Source organism: Pelmatolapia mariae, linkage group LG16_19, assembly GCF_036321145.2.
Source record: "Pelmatolapia mariae isolate MD_Pm_ZW linkage group LG16_19, Pm_UMD_F_2, whole genome shotgun sequence".
NCBI classification, from domain to species: domain Eukaryota; kingdom Metazoa; phylum Chordata; class Actinopteri; order Cichliformes; family Cichlidae; genus Pelmatolapia; species Pelmatolapia mariae.
The window spans coordinates 21,974,136-21,990,907 of record NC_086241.1 but is presented as its reverse complement, the minus strand read 5'-3'; the positions used below and the strand labels follow the sequence as shown (position 1 = coordinate 21,990,907).

Below are 16,772 nucleotides of genomic sequence, written 5' to 3'. Positions count from 1 at the left end.
TGCTCTCTGCTGTTGGAGAGTAACTTGCTTCCCTTCTAATGTCATTCACTGAACATTGTATGACACCATGCGTCCCGACCATTTACCCCCCCCTCCCCTTCTCTTGGAAAAACCACAAGCCATCATTGCCATATTTCAGTCGGGGGGGATTCTGATATCTCCTCATCTTTGACCCTCAGGACATGATCTGTGTTTCTGATCCTAACCAAAATAAACTTGCTGTTTAGCCGTTGGATCTTTCGTGCTTTTGTGACTCACACATATGGTAGCTGTTTTAAGTTGTATGGGTGCGAGTTGCTTTCTGCAGGGATTCATTTGATTCCAAGTGTTTGTGAGGAAGATGGAACTCCCTTTGAGCTCAGTTTTTACGCGCTCTGAATATATTTTAAAGATGAGCATCGCTTCCTTTATGTGACTTTAGCAGGCTGACCACCTTGTTATGAAAAAGCAAATGTAAAGTACTCTTTCTCCTTTCTTTGGCTTGTCCTTTTTATAGGTCAGACATTTCAGCAGCTAATTGGATGAGATTTATTTGTGGTTCGTGGCTGTCTTTCAAGTAATTTTTAGAATTTACTCTGCCACCCTAATGTAGACTATACCAGACTTTTGGCTCTGCTGTACATATTCACAACTGAAAACTAGATTAGAGGAATAAATGCCTCGTTTGTGCTGTGAATGTTTCCGTTAGCTGAATCCTTACGTGAGTGTTGATGAACACACTGGCTCACTCAATGATTAACTTGGACTGCAAACACTGAATCTGGGTTTCCTGTGGAGTACAAAAAGAAGCAAAATAAGATAAGAGGCCTCCAAATGGAACGTTAATCCTGCTTGACCCAGATCCAAATGCACCAAGTTAACTGCGTGGGGAATTGTTTTGTGTTTTTTAGGGGGGTGAAGTACAAGTATTTTACATAACATGGTGCATTTTGGAAGAATATGTAATCAATAACTCTAAAGAGGCACACTGCAAATCTGAGAATGGATCATCTCGAGCGAGGATGCTAACGTCTTTCTTGACCTTTGGAAGAGCAGGCGACTAAAATGTCCACTTAGATCTGAAGGTTTTCGTTGCATTACAAAAGCTTCCTTTGCAGATCAGGGCACTCAGTTGTCTTCAAACTTAAAAAAACCCCCAACAAAAAACAGGGAGAGACACTCAAAGTATATTTCAATGATGAGAAAATGCAATCAGAGAAAGAACGACCTTTTATTATAGAGATGTAAGGCAAACTTTATTTTCAGAAGATGTTTTTCCTGCTGATTCTGGTACCTCTGGGTAAAATCTGATTTTTATTTATGTAGTCTGACATAAGCAATGTACATAACTGATGTTTAAGACATTAAAGAATACAGTACTTTAAACTGTGCGTCAGGATTGTTCTTTACACTTACAAATAACAGACACAAACGCACTACTAGTCTCCCCACCGCAAAACCTCCATGAGTATAAAAATATTATTAATTCTGAAATTTGGGCTGCAAAAGACCAGATGTCTCCAACTTCAAATCCTAGGCGTTTATTAAGTTCTGGTTATATCCATGTTGCATTTTGGATACGGCATAAAAGAATAACTATCTAACAAAACAGTCTTATTTTTCTTAAACCTGACCAAATATTCCTCTTCGGCGAATGAATGTGAAATCTAGTGTCCTACTTGGAGGTTAACTGCATACTAATCAAGCTGAAAACCACAGCTAGATTTGGTAGGAAAATGCGAGGTGGGGATAGAGGCGAAAGAGAAAAATTGGTGAAATCTGCAATCGACTGTGCTGGTCTTAGAATCACGTGACATTATTTTTCTCCCCACTTCCGCAAATAAACGCGCTTGAGCGCGGCGGCCACGGCAGAAAGTGAAAACGTACTGTTGTCAGCCGTTATGTGCCATGGTGAGGCGGCCAGGAGCAACCGCCAACGGCCGTAGAAGCAGACCTGCCTAACGGGTGAGTCAACGGGAACGTATTAATGTTGTAGCTTTTTTTTAAAAAAACTGAAATGTGTTTTTTAAAAAGTCTTAAACGCTAGCTGTAGCCAATTAAAAGATAAGTTAGTACCGATTTTCCCAGCGGGTGCGTCCAGTACCAGCTGCATTCACGGTGTGTTGTGATGCGTCAGCTGGACTCACTGTGCTGAGTAATGCCTTTGTTAACAATAGCAAACATTAAACAGCAAGCTGTGGTCATGTAACAGTAACTACGAGTGGTTTTAATCATTACACATGATGCAGGTGGGAGGGGGTGGGTATTTACGGGATGACGCCTGTGTTGTGTCAAAAAGGGATTTCCGGCATTTGTCAAAAATAAATAAATAGTCCGTCTTTAAACTGTTGTAAATTACTTGTCAAGCATATCTCTTCTGAATGATACCAAGTTAGTTTTAGTCAGAAAGAACATTCATGTCATACGGTAGACGCTTTTAACAGGCGAAAAAGGCTCTTATATATCCTTTACTTATCCAGGGAGAAAGTCTAACTGACATTTAAAATAGCTTTTTCAAGAGAAAGCTAGCCAAGAGGGCAGCTAAAATTGGGGGAAAAAATAGAACATCACAGTTCTTTTGGGATATTTAAAGTCACCTTAAAGGTGTGGAGCAATTGTAATGTGGGTGCATAACACAGAGTCATAAAGATTATTGCAACAAAGGTCATTTCTTTATTTTATATATGACCCCTTTATAAATCCTGTTGATTACAGTCTACCAAAATAAGCAAAGATATTACACTTAAAGTTTTAGTTAGTGTTTAGCACAACACTGATTTAGCAGTGTTGTTACCAAACAAAGAACCTCTGTGACCCGGCTTACTACGCTTTTAACACCCATTTTATCAGAAAACCTTAAGACCTTGAGGATCATAAGCTGTGTTTACCCATAACCATATAAGTGAGAGTCAAAACAGCGTGTGTGTGTGTGTGATGTCTGTGATGAACATAAAGTAGAAGATTCTCCAAAGCAGAATTACACTTTTTAAAATTGAGTTAGAGTAAGCTACGGGGAAAAGAAAAGTAAGGATGCAACGTTACATTTGCCCAGCTCGCAGTGTCATCTGATATCGATTGTGAAGAGCAGAATAATAATTTTTGTAGCATTTGCTTGAATCTGAGCAAGAAGTAAAGGCTGTACACGTCATAATTCACCTTGCTGCTTCTGTGAGCAGTCACATCACAAATGAACGGTAGTGGCCTAGCTCCACTGGCATCCATATAAACTTAAACAAACAAAGCAATTATACAGAGTACAACATGTAGTGAAATGCTTGTGTCCGAGCTGCGGACAGGCTGTAGACGTAGCCGCGCCACTTACATTGATCAGAAAGTTTGTTAACTTGTTGCCTTAGGTCCCAAGACTCGTATCTTCTGTGTGCTCTAAAGATTTCCACTGAACTTAGAGAAAGAGCATTAAACTTTGCAGCTCCTTACTCCTAGAATCAGATGCAGGCCTTTTGGTCTTGCTGAGGTTCCTGGTGCACTGATTTTTTTAAAGAATGTAGCAGATTGTTGATTAGACTCCACCTAAAGTTTTTTTTTTAAATCTCTCTGATATGTTTTATTTTGTTTTTTCCACCTAATGATGACCTCCTCCACTTGCACTGATGTCTCTTTGGACCTCATATTTAAAATTACAATAAAAAAGCAATAAAATGTAAATTAAACACTTTGTCATGAAATAACAAGTGAATAGCCTTTATCTGGCCATAAAACTTCTGAATATGTATGAAAATGGCTGTACTTCCAAAACAGCCATTGACTCTTTTTTTAAAAAACAAAACAAAACAAAAACCCTTGACTTAAACCTGAAGCCCTTTGAATTAAAGCTACACTGAACTAACAATATATTGTGAAAAGATGATTATCTGGAAGACATTACAATTTTGCTTGTGTTTGTGTCCAGTGACTGCAGCGCTGGCAGCCTTTCCTCTTCAGACCTTCCCCCTCTCCCTGTCCCGTGTCCCACCTGTGGATTGAAGTTCATCCTTCTAGCCTGCCGCCCTTGCCACATACTGTGAGGACACCATGGTGGATGTAACCAAGTGGCCCATTTTCAGCCTGATGGGGCCTCAGGAGCTCGCTTCCATACGGAAAGCATGCGTGTTTGGATCATCTGCTAATGAGGCCATCTACATTACCAATGATGATGAGGTGAGGGGTCAGAGGGAAAACAGGGTTGTGGTTGTGTGTTAATCAAGAGCAAGATGATTGAAAGCTTTGAAGCTTGCTTCATGTTGCATAATTGATAGTCAGATGACCTGACGTTTTTAGCCTTTACGCTACATATCATGTTTACATTATTATAATTTCATTCAGCCTAGTGCGGCTTGTTTGAGTGTCCTACCTTGAAAACAGCTGTTGGGTTCAGTTTACACTGCATTCAACTTTAATCAGTGGTAGAAGAAAACATGCTTACAGTAGGTAATCCACCACAGAGCATGCTTACACTGCATTGCATTTTTTATGTCAGTGTTATTGTAGCATGATAAACAGAGACTGCCTCTCAGTAGCTGTGTGTTTTAAGCTGTAGTACTCAATATTTCTGACAATAGCTCAGATTTTTCATCTGGAGACCATAAAGAGACCCAAAAGTTAAAGAATAAATAACAATAATAATAATTATAAATGTTGTATTGTAACAACCTGATGTGTAAAGATTGCAGTTGAATGCTAGTGTTGAAAATCAGTTATTTGCCATTTTAAAAAAGCTCAAAACTGTTGAGACTTGCTGAAAAGTATTTATTCACATGCTGTAACACAGAACAACAACAGTTGCCTCAAGGCGCTTCACCTTATATTGTAAGGTAATAAAGACCCTACAATAACTCAGAGAAAACAGAGAAACCCCCAACAATCAGATGACCCCTTTTAGCAAAGGCTTTGTTAAAAAACTCCCTTTTAACACGAAGAAACCTCTGACAAAATCAGGCTTAGGGAGAGGGCTCTTTAAATGACCCTAACTCCATTACCATTTGTGCTAAAGACAAAACTCAAACAGTTTCGGAAAGAAAAGAAGGCAGGCTTTACAGGGATATTCAGTGTATCACGGTTCACAAAGCATTCACAAGTTCTGCTGTCTGAACACTGAAAAGATGCTCCTGAAAGATGAGAATTATCTTGTAATTTTACAGCCCAAATTACAAAATAAGTCCAAAGGGTTAAAGACAGTTGTTTAAAAGGATGGATCTCTGGTCCGTTCATCCTTTTCTTAATTAGTACTAAAACTTGATATGAATTACTTTGATGTTGTTGGTGTTTAAGCTCAGTGGTTCTCCAGGATTCTGCAACCCAGCTAAGGGGTTTTAAATTTTTTTTAAAATAAAATTTATATACACAGTTTATACCGTGTTGTGTGTCGTTACCTCTTAAGATGTTGATTCCACTCTTGTGAAAGTGTTCGATTATGGTGATATGCTGGATTCTGTCTATCATGGAGCACTGAGATTTATTACAAACCTTAAAGCTTTTACAAGTCACATGCTGTACATTGTATGCTTAGGTCGGGTGATCTGCTTTGTGATTTTGAAGACTCAACCACCGATATAGTCTTATTGATAATATCTTGGTCTGTTCCCATCTTACTGACTTACATTGATCAGAAAGTTTGTTAACTTGTTGCCTTAGGTCCCAAGACTCGTATCTTCTGTGTGCTCTAAAGATTTCCACTGAACTTAGAGAAAGAGCATTAAACTTTGCAGCTCCGTACACCTAGAATCAGATGCAAAATTAACTAAATTTAAGGAACTGGTCTCACTAAATGAACTTAAAGAGACTGCAGTTCCTTCAGCCTGAAAATGTTTTGCCTGAATATTATTACCCTCGTTACTGACACTGACTTATTACAAAGACTGTTGATGTTTCAGGCTTTATTGATGCTGAAGTTTTAGTTTTACATTTTGGTTGGTTTCGTTTTTTTAATCAGCTGTATTTTAGTGTAGTTAATTTGTGGGGGTTTTTTCTGTGTGTATTTGTCTGTGTTGCATAAAACAGAGTTGCATAACACACACACCTCTGTTGTTTGTACTGCTGTCTTTCTTGGCAAGAACATGGTTGTGAGTCATATTCTCCTGGTTAAATAAAGGTTAGCTAACTAACCAACCAACTAAATAAATCAATAAATGAATAGGAAAAAATGTTATTGTTTGGCCAGAAGAAATTCTATGTTAGTTTGTCATAAAATGATTTGTTTGCAAGGCTGCAAAAAATCACTCCTTTTGGTTTGTATCTTGGCACATTATCTAGCTCATAAGCATTAACAAATATTTGAGTCAGTGTACATTATCAGGTGATGCGAAACCCAAGCCAGCTAAATCAATGTTAAGATTTTAGGAGAAAGGGGGGTCCTTTGAATTTTTTTCAAAGGACTAGAAGTGTGAGCACCTCTGCTTTAACACATGCTAAGTGGCTAAATTGTGGTACCACTGTGACACTTTTTAGAGGTTTGTGAGTGGGAACTTTGTCAAGTGTAAAAAGATTTTTCATACCATTGTAATGAATTTAAGTGAGGAAAGAAATTCACCTTTCTTTTAAAATGATCTTTTCTATCTGTGTTATTGCACAATTAACACACGTCTTCCTCTCAGTGTTGCCTGCTGGTGTTGATGTTTCTGTGTTTGTACTCTGACCCGTTCCCTGCTCAGCTGACTGGCGCTGTCTGTTTAGCACTCCTTATCACCAATCAACACTGAATTCTTTTTTTCTTTTTTCCTCTCCCCCGACCTCCACACTCAGGTGTTTGTGTTTGGGCTGAACTGCAGTAACTGCCTGGGAACAGGGGACAGCCTGAGCACAATTGTACCCAAAAAACTGGACTTCCTGAGTGGCAGAAAGGTGGTTAGCCTGAGTTACGGTAGTGGACCCCACATCCTGCTGGCCACAGAGGGTAGCTTAACAAAAGATGTAATCCTCCTCTTTACAGTTGGATTAAAAAGTGCAGGAGAATGACTAAACTCTTTGTATTTCAGATGGAGAGCTATTTGCCTGGGGCCATAATGGCTACAGCCAACTGGGAAATGGGACAACCAACCAAGGAGTAGCTCCAGTGCTCGTGTCTGCCAACCTGCTCAATAAGAAGGTCACAGAGGTGGCCTGTGGCTCTCACCACTCAATGGCTCTAACTGATACAGGAGAAGTGAGTTTGTAGGAGTTAAAGAAGAGAGACAAAAATAATTTACTTTTACAGCAGATTTACAGAGAGGGAAATACAGAAGCCTGTTTGAAACTTTTCTAATTACACAGGTGACTCTGCTCTGACTAAAGCTGTTACCTAGTTAACAGACTCTAACACTTACCCGTATTCCAGTCACAGCTACATTTGAGCCCCCTGAGTTAAGAACCTAGAAAAATAAGCCCAGCCACAAGGAACGTATTGTGCTTCAAGTTGCTTCACACAGTTAGTGAGCTCTGTTAGATGCTGGCTGGTCAAACTTTTTTTTTTTTCCCTGTTTTTAATATGAGGGATGCAGCTATCTTGGTAGCCAGACAGCCTGTGTATTTTTCTTGTTATACAGCTGATACAATAATGACATTTGGAACTTAATAAATCCATCACTCACTGCTGTGAACATGGCTGACATGTTCTTGCAAATCTTACAAAAAAAATTAAACAAACAAAAAAACATATACATGTATGCATCCGTACATACATAAACACACATATTTCCACACATATATAATATTATACCTCATCTCTGACAGTAACAATGCAGCTCATTCTTTCTCTCGACAGTACTTTCTTTAGATGTAACACATTATGGGGTCGGCTTAAAAAAAGCCAGATGTGAAATGTAAAAGTGAGGTCAGAGGTCAAATGTGACATGATATTTGGATGCAAACTATAATGTGATATTTATATTTCTCATATATCATTCCTTGTATGCCTTTATGTTGTCAGTACAAACAATGTAAGCAGTAAGAACCATCATTTTAAGTAGCTTTATATTACATTGTCACTTTGACCTTAAGATAAATCTGTTGACTTGAAGGAGAAGTGAGAGGGAGTAATAACCTTTTCAAATTATTTTTAAAGTATCTGGCTTTCATAGAGAATTTCATCCTGTTCTTATTCTTATTCTTAACTTTATCTTTTCGCCTGGCAGGTGTATGCATGGGGTTACAATAACTGTGGTCAAGTGGGCTCAGGCTCCACAGCGAACCAGCCCACACCCCGCAGGGTGTCCAGCTGCCTGCAGAACAAGGTGGCTGTGAGTATCGTCTGTGGTCAGACCTCATCCCTGGCAGTAGTGGACAATGGAGAGGTGATTTTTTGTTTTTAAACTTAACCTGGAGCTTTATGAAGCAGCACTGGCTTACTCTCAATGAAGCAGCACTCATGTTCTCTTTGTGTCTCTCTAGGTGTACGGCTGGGGCTATAACGGCAACGGACAACTTGGACTTGGAAACAATGGGAACCAGCTCACCCCCTGTCGACTTGTTGGTCTGCAGGGTTTATGTGTGCAACAGGTGTGAGATTACACACGTCAGGTTACTGTGAAATAGTTTTCCTACTTGTCTGAAGTTTTTTTTTTAAAAATTACATATATTTTAATGTTTTCATATGCCTCAACTACAGCTAGATCCTGAGGTATGATGTTTTTGGGTTGGCCAACTCTTAGGAATGCCTTGAGGGAATTTGGCAAAAACAAGGACTCAGGAATGAACTGATTATAATCACTAGACTTGTTTGTGTCAGAAACTCAATAATCCGTATGCTAATCATAGAAAACAAAAATCCACACATACCAGTATCTAAAATGATATATAATAACATCTCTATCGAAAATATCAAAGGTTAGACCTTTTCTTATTTTTTTTAAATGCAGAAAAGTTCTTTCATAAATAAATTAGTAAATTTTACTATTCCCCCCCAAACTGCAGTAAGTTGTTTCTTTCGCTGAAACAACTGAAAATAAAGTGCTCTGCTGCTGGAAAGAAAATGAAAATGAGTTGCTGACATATTATCTTGCTGTACAAAAGCAGTTACAACAAATTTCTATAACAAACCAAATGTCAGGAACTTATATCATTTACTAATATATTTCTAACTTCAACAGATAACAGGATATTGACCTGTTTCTGTTATTTCGCTTGTCTCCATAATTGTCCTTGGAACTGTTTCAATCCTTTGACTGTTCATACCGAGGCTGCTGGATTATAGCAGGCTTGGAGCTCTGGATAGTTTTAGCTTTAGCTTTGTTTTATTGGTCTTCCACCATTGTGTCTTCCTCACTCACAGTGAAGAACTCGTCATGCATGAGTTCTGTATGAACAACTGTACATTTTGGATTACAGTTTATATTTGCTTTTATATTTTATATATTCTTTTGTGCAGAATAAATTGCATAAGTAGCTCTATGTTAGATATGGACATTTATGCAGTGCCTGTGACTTTATTTATTTAAATTGTAGTTGGGTTTATATTCACTTGTTTTTATGTGGGGTTTTTTTTCCCTTAAATGAGCATTCTTTACAGTAATGATTTAAAATGTTAGTACTCCTGTGAAACTACTGCCAGAGTAATTATAAAACACAGAATTTGAGTGTGATGCTGTATGTTGTCCAAAAAGGAGTGAAGTCTCCAAAATACAATAATTTACACAGGAAACTATGTATTATTGTAGGGTCTACCTTACAATATAAAGCGCCTCGAGGCAACTATTGTTTTGATTTGGTGCTGTATAAATAAAATTGAATTGAAACCACAATTAAGAGGCTGTAATAAGCAAATCTGTAGTACAGAATGTATTAAAAATGTTGCTAATAATTGATATTATTTTATTTATTGTAGACAAGAGTTTAAAATACTACGTTATATTGAAAATTGTTTGATTTTTTTCCCCTCTCTAGATCGTGTCAGGATATGCACACTCCATGGCACTAACAGATGAAGGGTTGCTTTACGCTTGGGGTGCCAACACATATGGACAACTGGGCACTGGCAACAAGAGCAACCAGCTGAGCCCAGTTCAGATTCTGACTGAGAAAGAGAGGTGAGGTAAAGCATCACACATCTAACTCATCCTGTCCCTGCACCACCATCCACTGACTTTTTTGCTCCTTTAACAGAATTGTGGAGATTGCTGCCTGTCACTCCACACACACGTCAGCTGCTAAAACCCAGAGCGGTCAGGTGTACATGTGGGGCCAGTGCAGGGGCCAGTCCATAGTGCTCCCTCACCTGACACACTTTGCCTGTACCGATGATGTCTTTGCCTGCTTTGCCACCCCCTCAGTAATGTGGAGGCTTCTTTCAGTGGGTAAGAGAATGATCTGAAAGAGTCCAAGGATAGCACTAATTATGTAGTATTATTAATTTTTTGATTTCATTCCATTAACCACAAATGTATGGCTATTGATCACTGTTTGTTTTATGAAGCCTTTTTTATTTGATGTGCAATTATAAAATGTATTGACTCCGCCCATAAAAGATAAAAACCTTCCCTTATTTGTCCACTGTTCTCTTCAATGTCGTCTTCTTGTGTACCTCTCCTTGGAAGTCTTACATGCCAACTTGTGTCAAACTGACCTTCACTGAAAAGTGAAAGTTGGTTCTTTGGCTATAATGTGGAGACCAAAGAGCAGTTTTCATTTGAAAAGTCCAATCTTGAAGTCAACGCATCTCCGGCTTGTATTACGAAACAAGTTCAGCACACCCAGGCTTTCTTTCCATTATCTGGCTTTCCTTATCCCAACTCTTGGAATCAGGCAAAGCGGTCACACAAAGGTTGTTCACAATTAGGTAAATCAACCCTAAAGATGTAATGTAAAAGATATTTTAGTTAACAAAAAATACAAATAAAATATAGACTTTTGGAAAAAATGAAATGATGTTGTGAACTTTGAAAACTAACTTTTAAAAAAAGACCGAAACGAACACTCAAACTAATAAAAACTAAAGTAAACGTTTTTAGCTTTCTAAAGTGAAACAGGAAAACTTACTGTGTAGCAGGTTATCTGTACAGTGTAAGCTGGCATTGTATCCTGGAAAGAAGTAAACTGCCTTACATAATACAGAGAACCCAGAGTTAACCCTGAGGTTAGCTGGATAAGACCAAATCCTACTTTCTAGTCAGGCTTCTGGTTAGAAAAGTGACCGGGGGAATGCTTGTTCCCGATATGATTTTTTTTCAGCGTCGAACTGACAGTTTGATGTTCTACTATATAAATCTTTGGGGCAAGACATAGAGGCGATGATTTGAACAGTGACTAGTGCCCAAATGGTGCCCAAAAAACATTTCTTTATGTTTTCTATCTATGCACTTTCCTACTCAGCGATGTCCAATTTCTTGGCGTTTTGCCACATTTGAAGGGATCCAGTGTGCATCCCAGATAGCTCCATGCAAGTGGTAAGAATGGGGCTTCCAGTGTGAGCACGAAGATGACCTTGAAGGGTACAACAACCATATTTAAATTAGGTATGGGTTTTGTGGGAGGAGTCAAAAAAGTTTTGCTCTCACTACATATGCACACTGTAAAAAAAAATACTTAAAACTCTTTAATTTATTTTATTTAACTAGAGAACACCTTACAACGTTTTTTGTTGTCCTTGTCCATTTTTTAAAAGTGTAATGCTGGCCTGAAACTAAAAATGAGCATATATTTATCAAAAAGTAATAAAAGTTTCAGTTTCAACATGTGACATGCTGTCTTTGTCTTGTCTTTGTATACCAAATATAGAGTTTAAAGGATATGAAAATCTTTAAGTGTTTTCTACACAGCTTCCCACCTTTTTGGAAGTGGGATTGGTCTCATTGCTATAGTTGTTATCTATCTGTTGCCAGAGCTTGAGTGTTGTGGGATCTGTATGTGTGCCGTTTTTTTCCCCCTCCAGAACACGATGACTTCTTGACTGTGGCTCAGTCTCTGAAAAAGGAGTTTGACAACCCAGAGACAGCGGACCTCAAGTTCTGTGTTGATGGAAAATACATCTATGTCCACAAAGCAGTTCTCAAGATCAGGTTTGAATTTAACAACCAAGCTGGTTTATCGGGTTGTGGGAGTTATAAACCGTTTAAAAAGAAGCATGCAGAAATGGTTCTTGTAACACCTGTGTCTGTATCGTTTGCTGTGCAGGTGTGAACATTTCAGATCAATGTTCCAGTCTCACTGGAACGAAGACATGAAGGAGGTGATTGAAATAGACCAGTTCTCGTACCCTGTGTACCGCTCGTTTCTGGAGTTCCTCTACACAGACAATGTGGAGTTGCCTCCCGAGGATGCTATTGGTCAGTCCCACATACACTTCACCACATGATCTCTGAGTGATTTCAGTACTACCCATTGACCTAGTATCAGTGATATTGGTAACAACGATATCTATTTGTCATGAGTTTATTACTTTTTTGTATTTTTATTTATTTCTGTGAAAGGGACTACATCTAAAAGTTCTTGAATATAATCATAATTCCAGTGCTGTGTGGTTCTGTGTGCGCTCAGGGCTGCTGGATCTGGCCACCTCGTATTGTGAGAACCGCCTAAAACGTCTGTGTCAGCACATTATCAAGAGGGGAATCACTGTCGAAAACGCTTTTTCTCTGCTGTCTGCCGCTGTGCGCTATGATGCAGAGGTCAGTCTACCAACTATCAGCTGCATGTGTGATAATATGCAAATATCCTTGAAAGCTCTTTTTACTTTGAAAAACTAATGTAAAATTCATATTTTAGATTAAATCACAGAAAAAACAGCTGGCTCCCTTAGTTCTGTTTTGTGAAAATCTTTGTTTTCTAAATAAGCTTATTCACTCCTACTGAGAATGCAGTAAGAAGGTTGATTTCACTCACAGGTCTGTACAGCCAGTATGATGCTACAGCCAGCAGCCTGTTTTGCATAAATAATGCAAACAAGAGGGAAACTATTAGCCTGTCTGTACAGAGGTAATAGAACGTATTTGTTAGCATAGGTTTCAATTTCAAAGCCAGACATGGCCGTCTGGAACTTTTAATAGGACCTACCAATAAAGTCTGACATTCATTTTATTATGACTTGTGTGCTGGTAATTACATTTACATTAGCATTAATATGAAATCCTGAAAATGCTCCCACGCTTCTTTAATCAGTTAGGCTACAAATTAGACAGAACATAAATGCTAAAGCATCTGGTTTTCCAACAGTAGCTGTCACTGTCACTGTGAGTGACACATATGTGAACCTGACAGACACCACAGGCAGGTGAACCTTATGTGCAGGAAAATGACTCAAATCAGGCAGTGATTCACATTAGGTAGTGATGCTAGCAAGCTTAAACAGTGGGGAAAAAAGTGGTGGATAAATATATAGACAATGAATGTATTTGGACTGGTATTTAAAGCACTTTCCTAGGCTTACTGACCTCTCAAAAGAATTTTATACTACAAGCCACATTATTAACCATTCACACACACATTATTATCAAGCTAATTCTTTATATACATTGCTTAGTTGCAATTTGCAGTGTGTTGTCCAAGGAAAAGTCAGTGGGAATTGAACTACCCACTTTTTCTTCCCCGAATAATTTGTTGTTGTTGTTTTAAAAAAAAAAAAAAAATTCTTCAGCACAAAAAAACATACCCAAAAAAGAAAAGAAAAGAAAATTGTCTCAAAATTGTGTTTAATCCACTGATGTGACCCCTATGAACCCTTTTTTCTTATGACCCTGAGCTCATCCCAAAGGTTTAATCTTTCTGTACTGCCAGTCACAGTGAAACTGCCTCTGCATGTAGTGCATATGTTTGGTATAATTTTAGTATAAACTTTTCATAGTTTATACTATTCTGCTATTTAACTGTCGTTTTATTTTACCAATATAAATGTGATAAAGACTTTTCTTCCTTACCAACTTACAAAAAAAATGTGTCTCAAAATTTTCAGGCCCATGTGACCCTAGTCTAACTTATTATTTTTATAAATCAATGTTCAAACTTTCAAGAGAAGTGTAGAGGAAAATAAAATATCTGGAAGTTAGACAAAGTTAGGCCACTCAGTAATATGGCCCTCACCCTGAAAAGTGCAGTGTACTTACTGTTTCTTTGTTTCCAGTAAAAACCTGAATTGTTATCCCCTTAATCATTTGTCTCTTCTTTTAAGTATTTGTGGTTAAATATAACATTCTAATTTCAAATAAAATCCACTGAAATTTTGATTCATTTTTTTTCCAGCAAATGTTTGTTGAGCCTAGAGAGTCAATTGTGCTTTTGTGTTTTTGCAAAAATACTCAGCTGCAATATTAAAATGAAGAATTTTTAATTTCATGCCTCAGTTCTTCATGTTCTTATGAAGGACTTCATAACTGCATGCATGAATGATTGAAATCTTTCATTCTTGAAGCCCTTTAAAGGTTCAAAGCTTAAAAGTAGATTTTGCTCTTGCTGGGGTGAAAAAGTTTTTTGTTTTTTTTTTTTTAATTTTTTTCAGAACAAATCTGTTTGAGGCAGCAGAGAAAAGATAAAGTAACTTTGTTAAAACATTCACCTTTAAAAAAAACAGTTAATGAAAACACCCACCAGTCCTGATTGGTGGATGACCAGCTCCACCTGCTGATCCGCAGCTGCCTCTGTAGTCATTTTCACACATGCACTGCAGCCCTGATTTGATCTTTTATCCAACAGAAGTAAGGATGCATGACGCAGTCAGACTCAACATTAATCTGCTTTTAACCCACCAGCTCAGCAATACAAAGACTATTTCATGTCAGCAGGGCTACTAATAGTCTGATGCATCCACCACTGCAGAGTGGGCATCATGTGTGCTGCCTCCTTCCTCCTGCACCCTTCATTTATCCACTCCGTCTCCCTCACCTAACAACACTAAGTTACATGTAGTGAAAATACATCTGATGCAGACTGTTGGCAGCTGTGTGTTACATGAGAAAAAAAGCAAACCATGTGTGAGCAACTGGGGCTTAGAACAGTGGAACTGGGAGGATCACCAGGATGCAGGAAGCTGGGTCAGCACTGCGAGACACTCAGACTCTGTTGTTGGAGCGTTTGACCAAGATGAAGAACAGTTTATTTATTTGTGCTCTTCTCTGTCACTCAGGACCTTGAAGAATTCTGCTTCAAATTCTGCGTAAATCACCTGACTGAGGTGACTCAGACTGCTGCTTTCTGGCAAATTGACGGTAATCTGCTCAAAGATTTCATTTGTCGAGCCAGTCGCTGCGGAGCCTTCAAAAACTGACCTCACCTCAAGGTACTGATTTGGGCTGATGCAAAACACACGGCTGGACTCCAGGAAGGATTTTGCCTAATACATCGTTACCATCAGATGGAGATTTGCACATAATTTCAGTAGAAATCTTTAGATTTACCATCACTGTCAGATTTGTGGTTCATCTTATTCCAGATTACTGAAATGACTAAAATCAGAGCTGTAAGGTTGCAGCATTGTTCCATAATGCTGTTACAGTAGCTGTTTCCAACAGTGCCTGACTTTAAATTTACACATTGTGTAAAGTAGGAGCTCAGATTAATTGAGAGACATGACAATGCTTGAAGTTATTTGTTTTTAACTAAAACTATTCTTGCCAGTTGCCTGTCATGGCTTTACTATTTCTAGTACTCTGTTTAAGTGACCAAGTTACTTGTAGATTTTGCATGTGTACTTCCAGGATGAGTTTACTTCTCTTTACTATAAGAGGTCATCATAGTTTGGATGTCATTTAGATTGAATGGTTTTCAGTTTGAAGTATGAGAATCTAAACTTTTTTTTTATCCTTACAGTATTTAAAGACAGGACACTGAGCCTTAAGCCTCAAAGGCTTGATTAGATCTGTGTAGGTCAACTTCAAGGCAGTAAAAAGGCTTCCACAGTTTTCTGTTTAGATTGTAAGATGGGAACTTGGGTTTAATCTTTACAATTTTTTGCATTTCATTCTTGATTATCAGATTCCATATGTTAGATTGAATTATTATAAGCAGCTAAAGCACCATAATTTATATTTACAGGCAGTTAAACATGCCTGGTTGTCAGTTCACACAAACCAGAAACATATGAATCCAGTTTAAGGCATGTGACCTTTCTTAGATTTCAATCTGTATTTTGAAAAGAGAATTTTACAGTATAAGCATTTATAAAGTGGCTTTTGTAACTTCTGCACTACTGCTGTGAATATTTTTTAAAGATATTTGAAACTGAAGGTTATGAAGTGCCAGTTAAATTATCTAACCTATGCAAATAAATAAAAACACCTTGATCTTTTTGTTATCTGTAAACTTCTCAATGAGACAAAATGGAGAAAAAAAACTGTTTTTTTTTGTTGTTTTTTTTAATCATAGTAAAGTCAGAAAAACAGCACATCAGGTTTTTCTTTGGGGTGCCAGTAAACCAGAACATGTTAACACTTTCTGCAAAAATGAAAAATATAAAATGATAAGAGTATGGAAAAAAAAAAAAAATAAAAATAAAACTGCTCAAGTAACTTAACTTCAAGTGATTACTCCAACACATCTCTGGCATACTGTCATTACTGTCTTAAAACATTTTACTTTTTAAAACTCCTCTTTGATAAATAACATAAGAAAAAACAGACACTGTGAACATAGAAATTCCTTAAACATTATATGGTAAACCTTTTTCAGTTTTTTTTTTACAGTTCAAGAATCTTGTGGGATACATTTTGATATAAATCTTTGTATTGTACAATGAAAATATAGAAAAAAAAGAACAGTCTTGAATTACAAAAAAACAAACATTTTTAGCAACTCAAATACAGCAAAAAAAAAAAAATCCTGAATCATTTCAGTTTTTCACTCAGCTAAAATAACATTCATATTAAGGCCTACTCCATATAAAAGTATAAATATTTTTTTTA

The 16,772-nt window shown here is 37.6% G+C and overlaps 1 protein-coding gene across 1 annotated transcript; it reads left to right on the top strand.

Annotated features, from left to right (window-relative positions):
- Positions 1-1,834: 1,834 nt before the first annotated feature.
- LOC134645079 (RCC1 and BTB domain-containing protein 1-like) lies at positions 1,835-15,155 on the top strand. Its single transcript, XM_063498339.1, has 12 exons — positions 1,835-1,944; positions 3,890-4,137; positions 6,718-6,868; positions 6,951-7,117; positions 8,085-8,243; positions 8,341-8,448; positions 9,832-9,974; positions 10,051-10,241; positions 11,816-11,942; positions 12,058-12,209; positions 12,421-12,551; positions 14,999-15,155. The coding sequence occupies exons 2-12, from the start codon at positions 4,012-4,014 to the stop codon at positions 15,137-15,139; spliced, it is 1,596 nt and encodes a 531-aa protein (XP_063354409.1). The 5' UTR covers positions 1,835-1,944; positions 3,890-4,011; the 3' UTR covers positions 15,140-15,155.
- Positions 15,156-16,772: the final 1,617 nt, after the last annotated feature.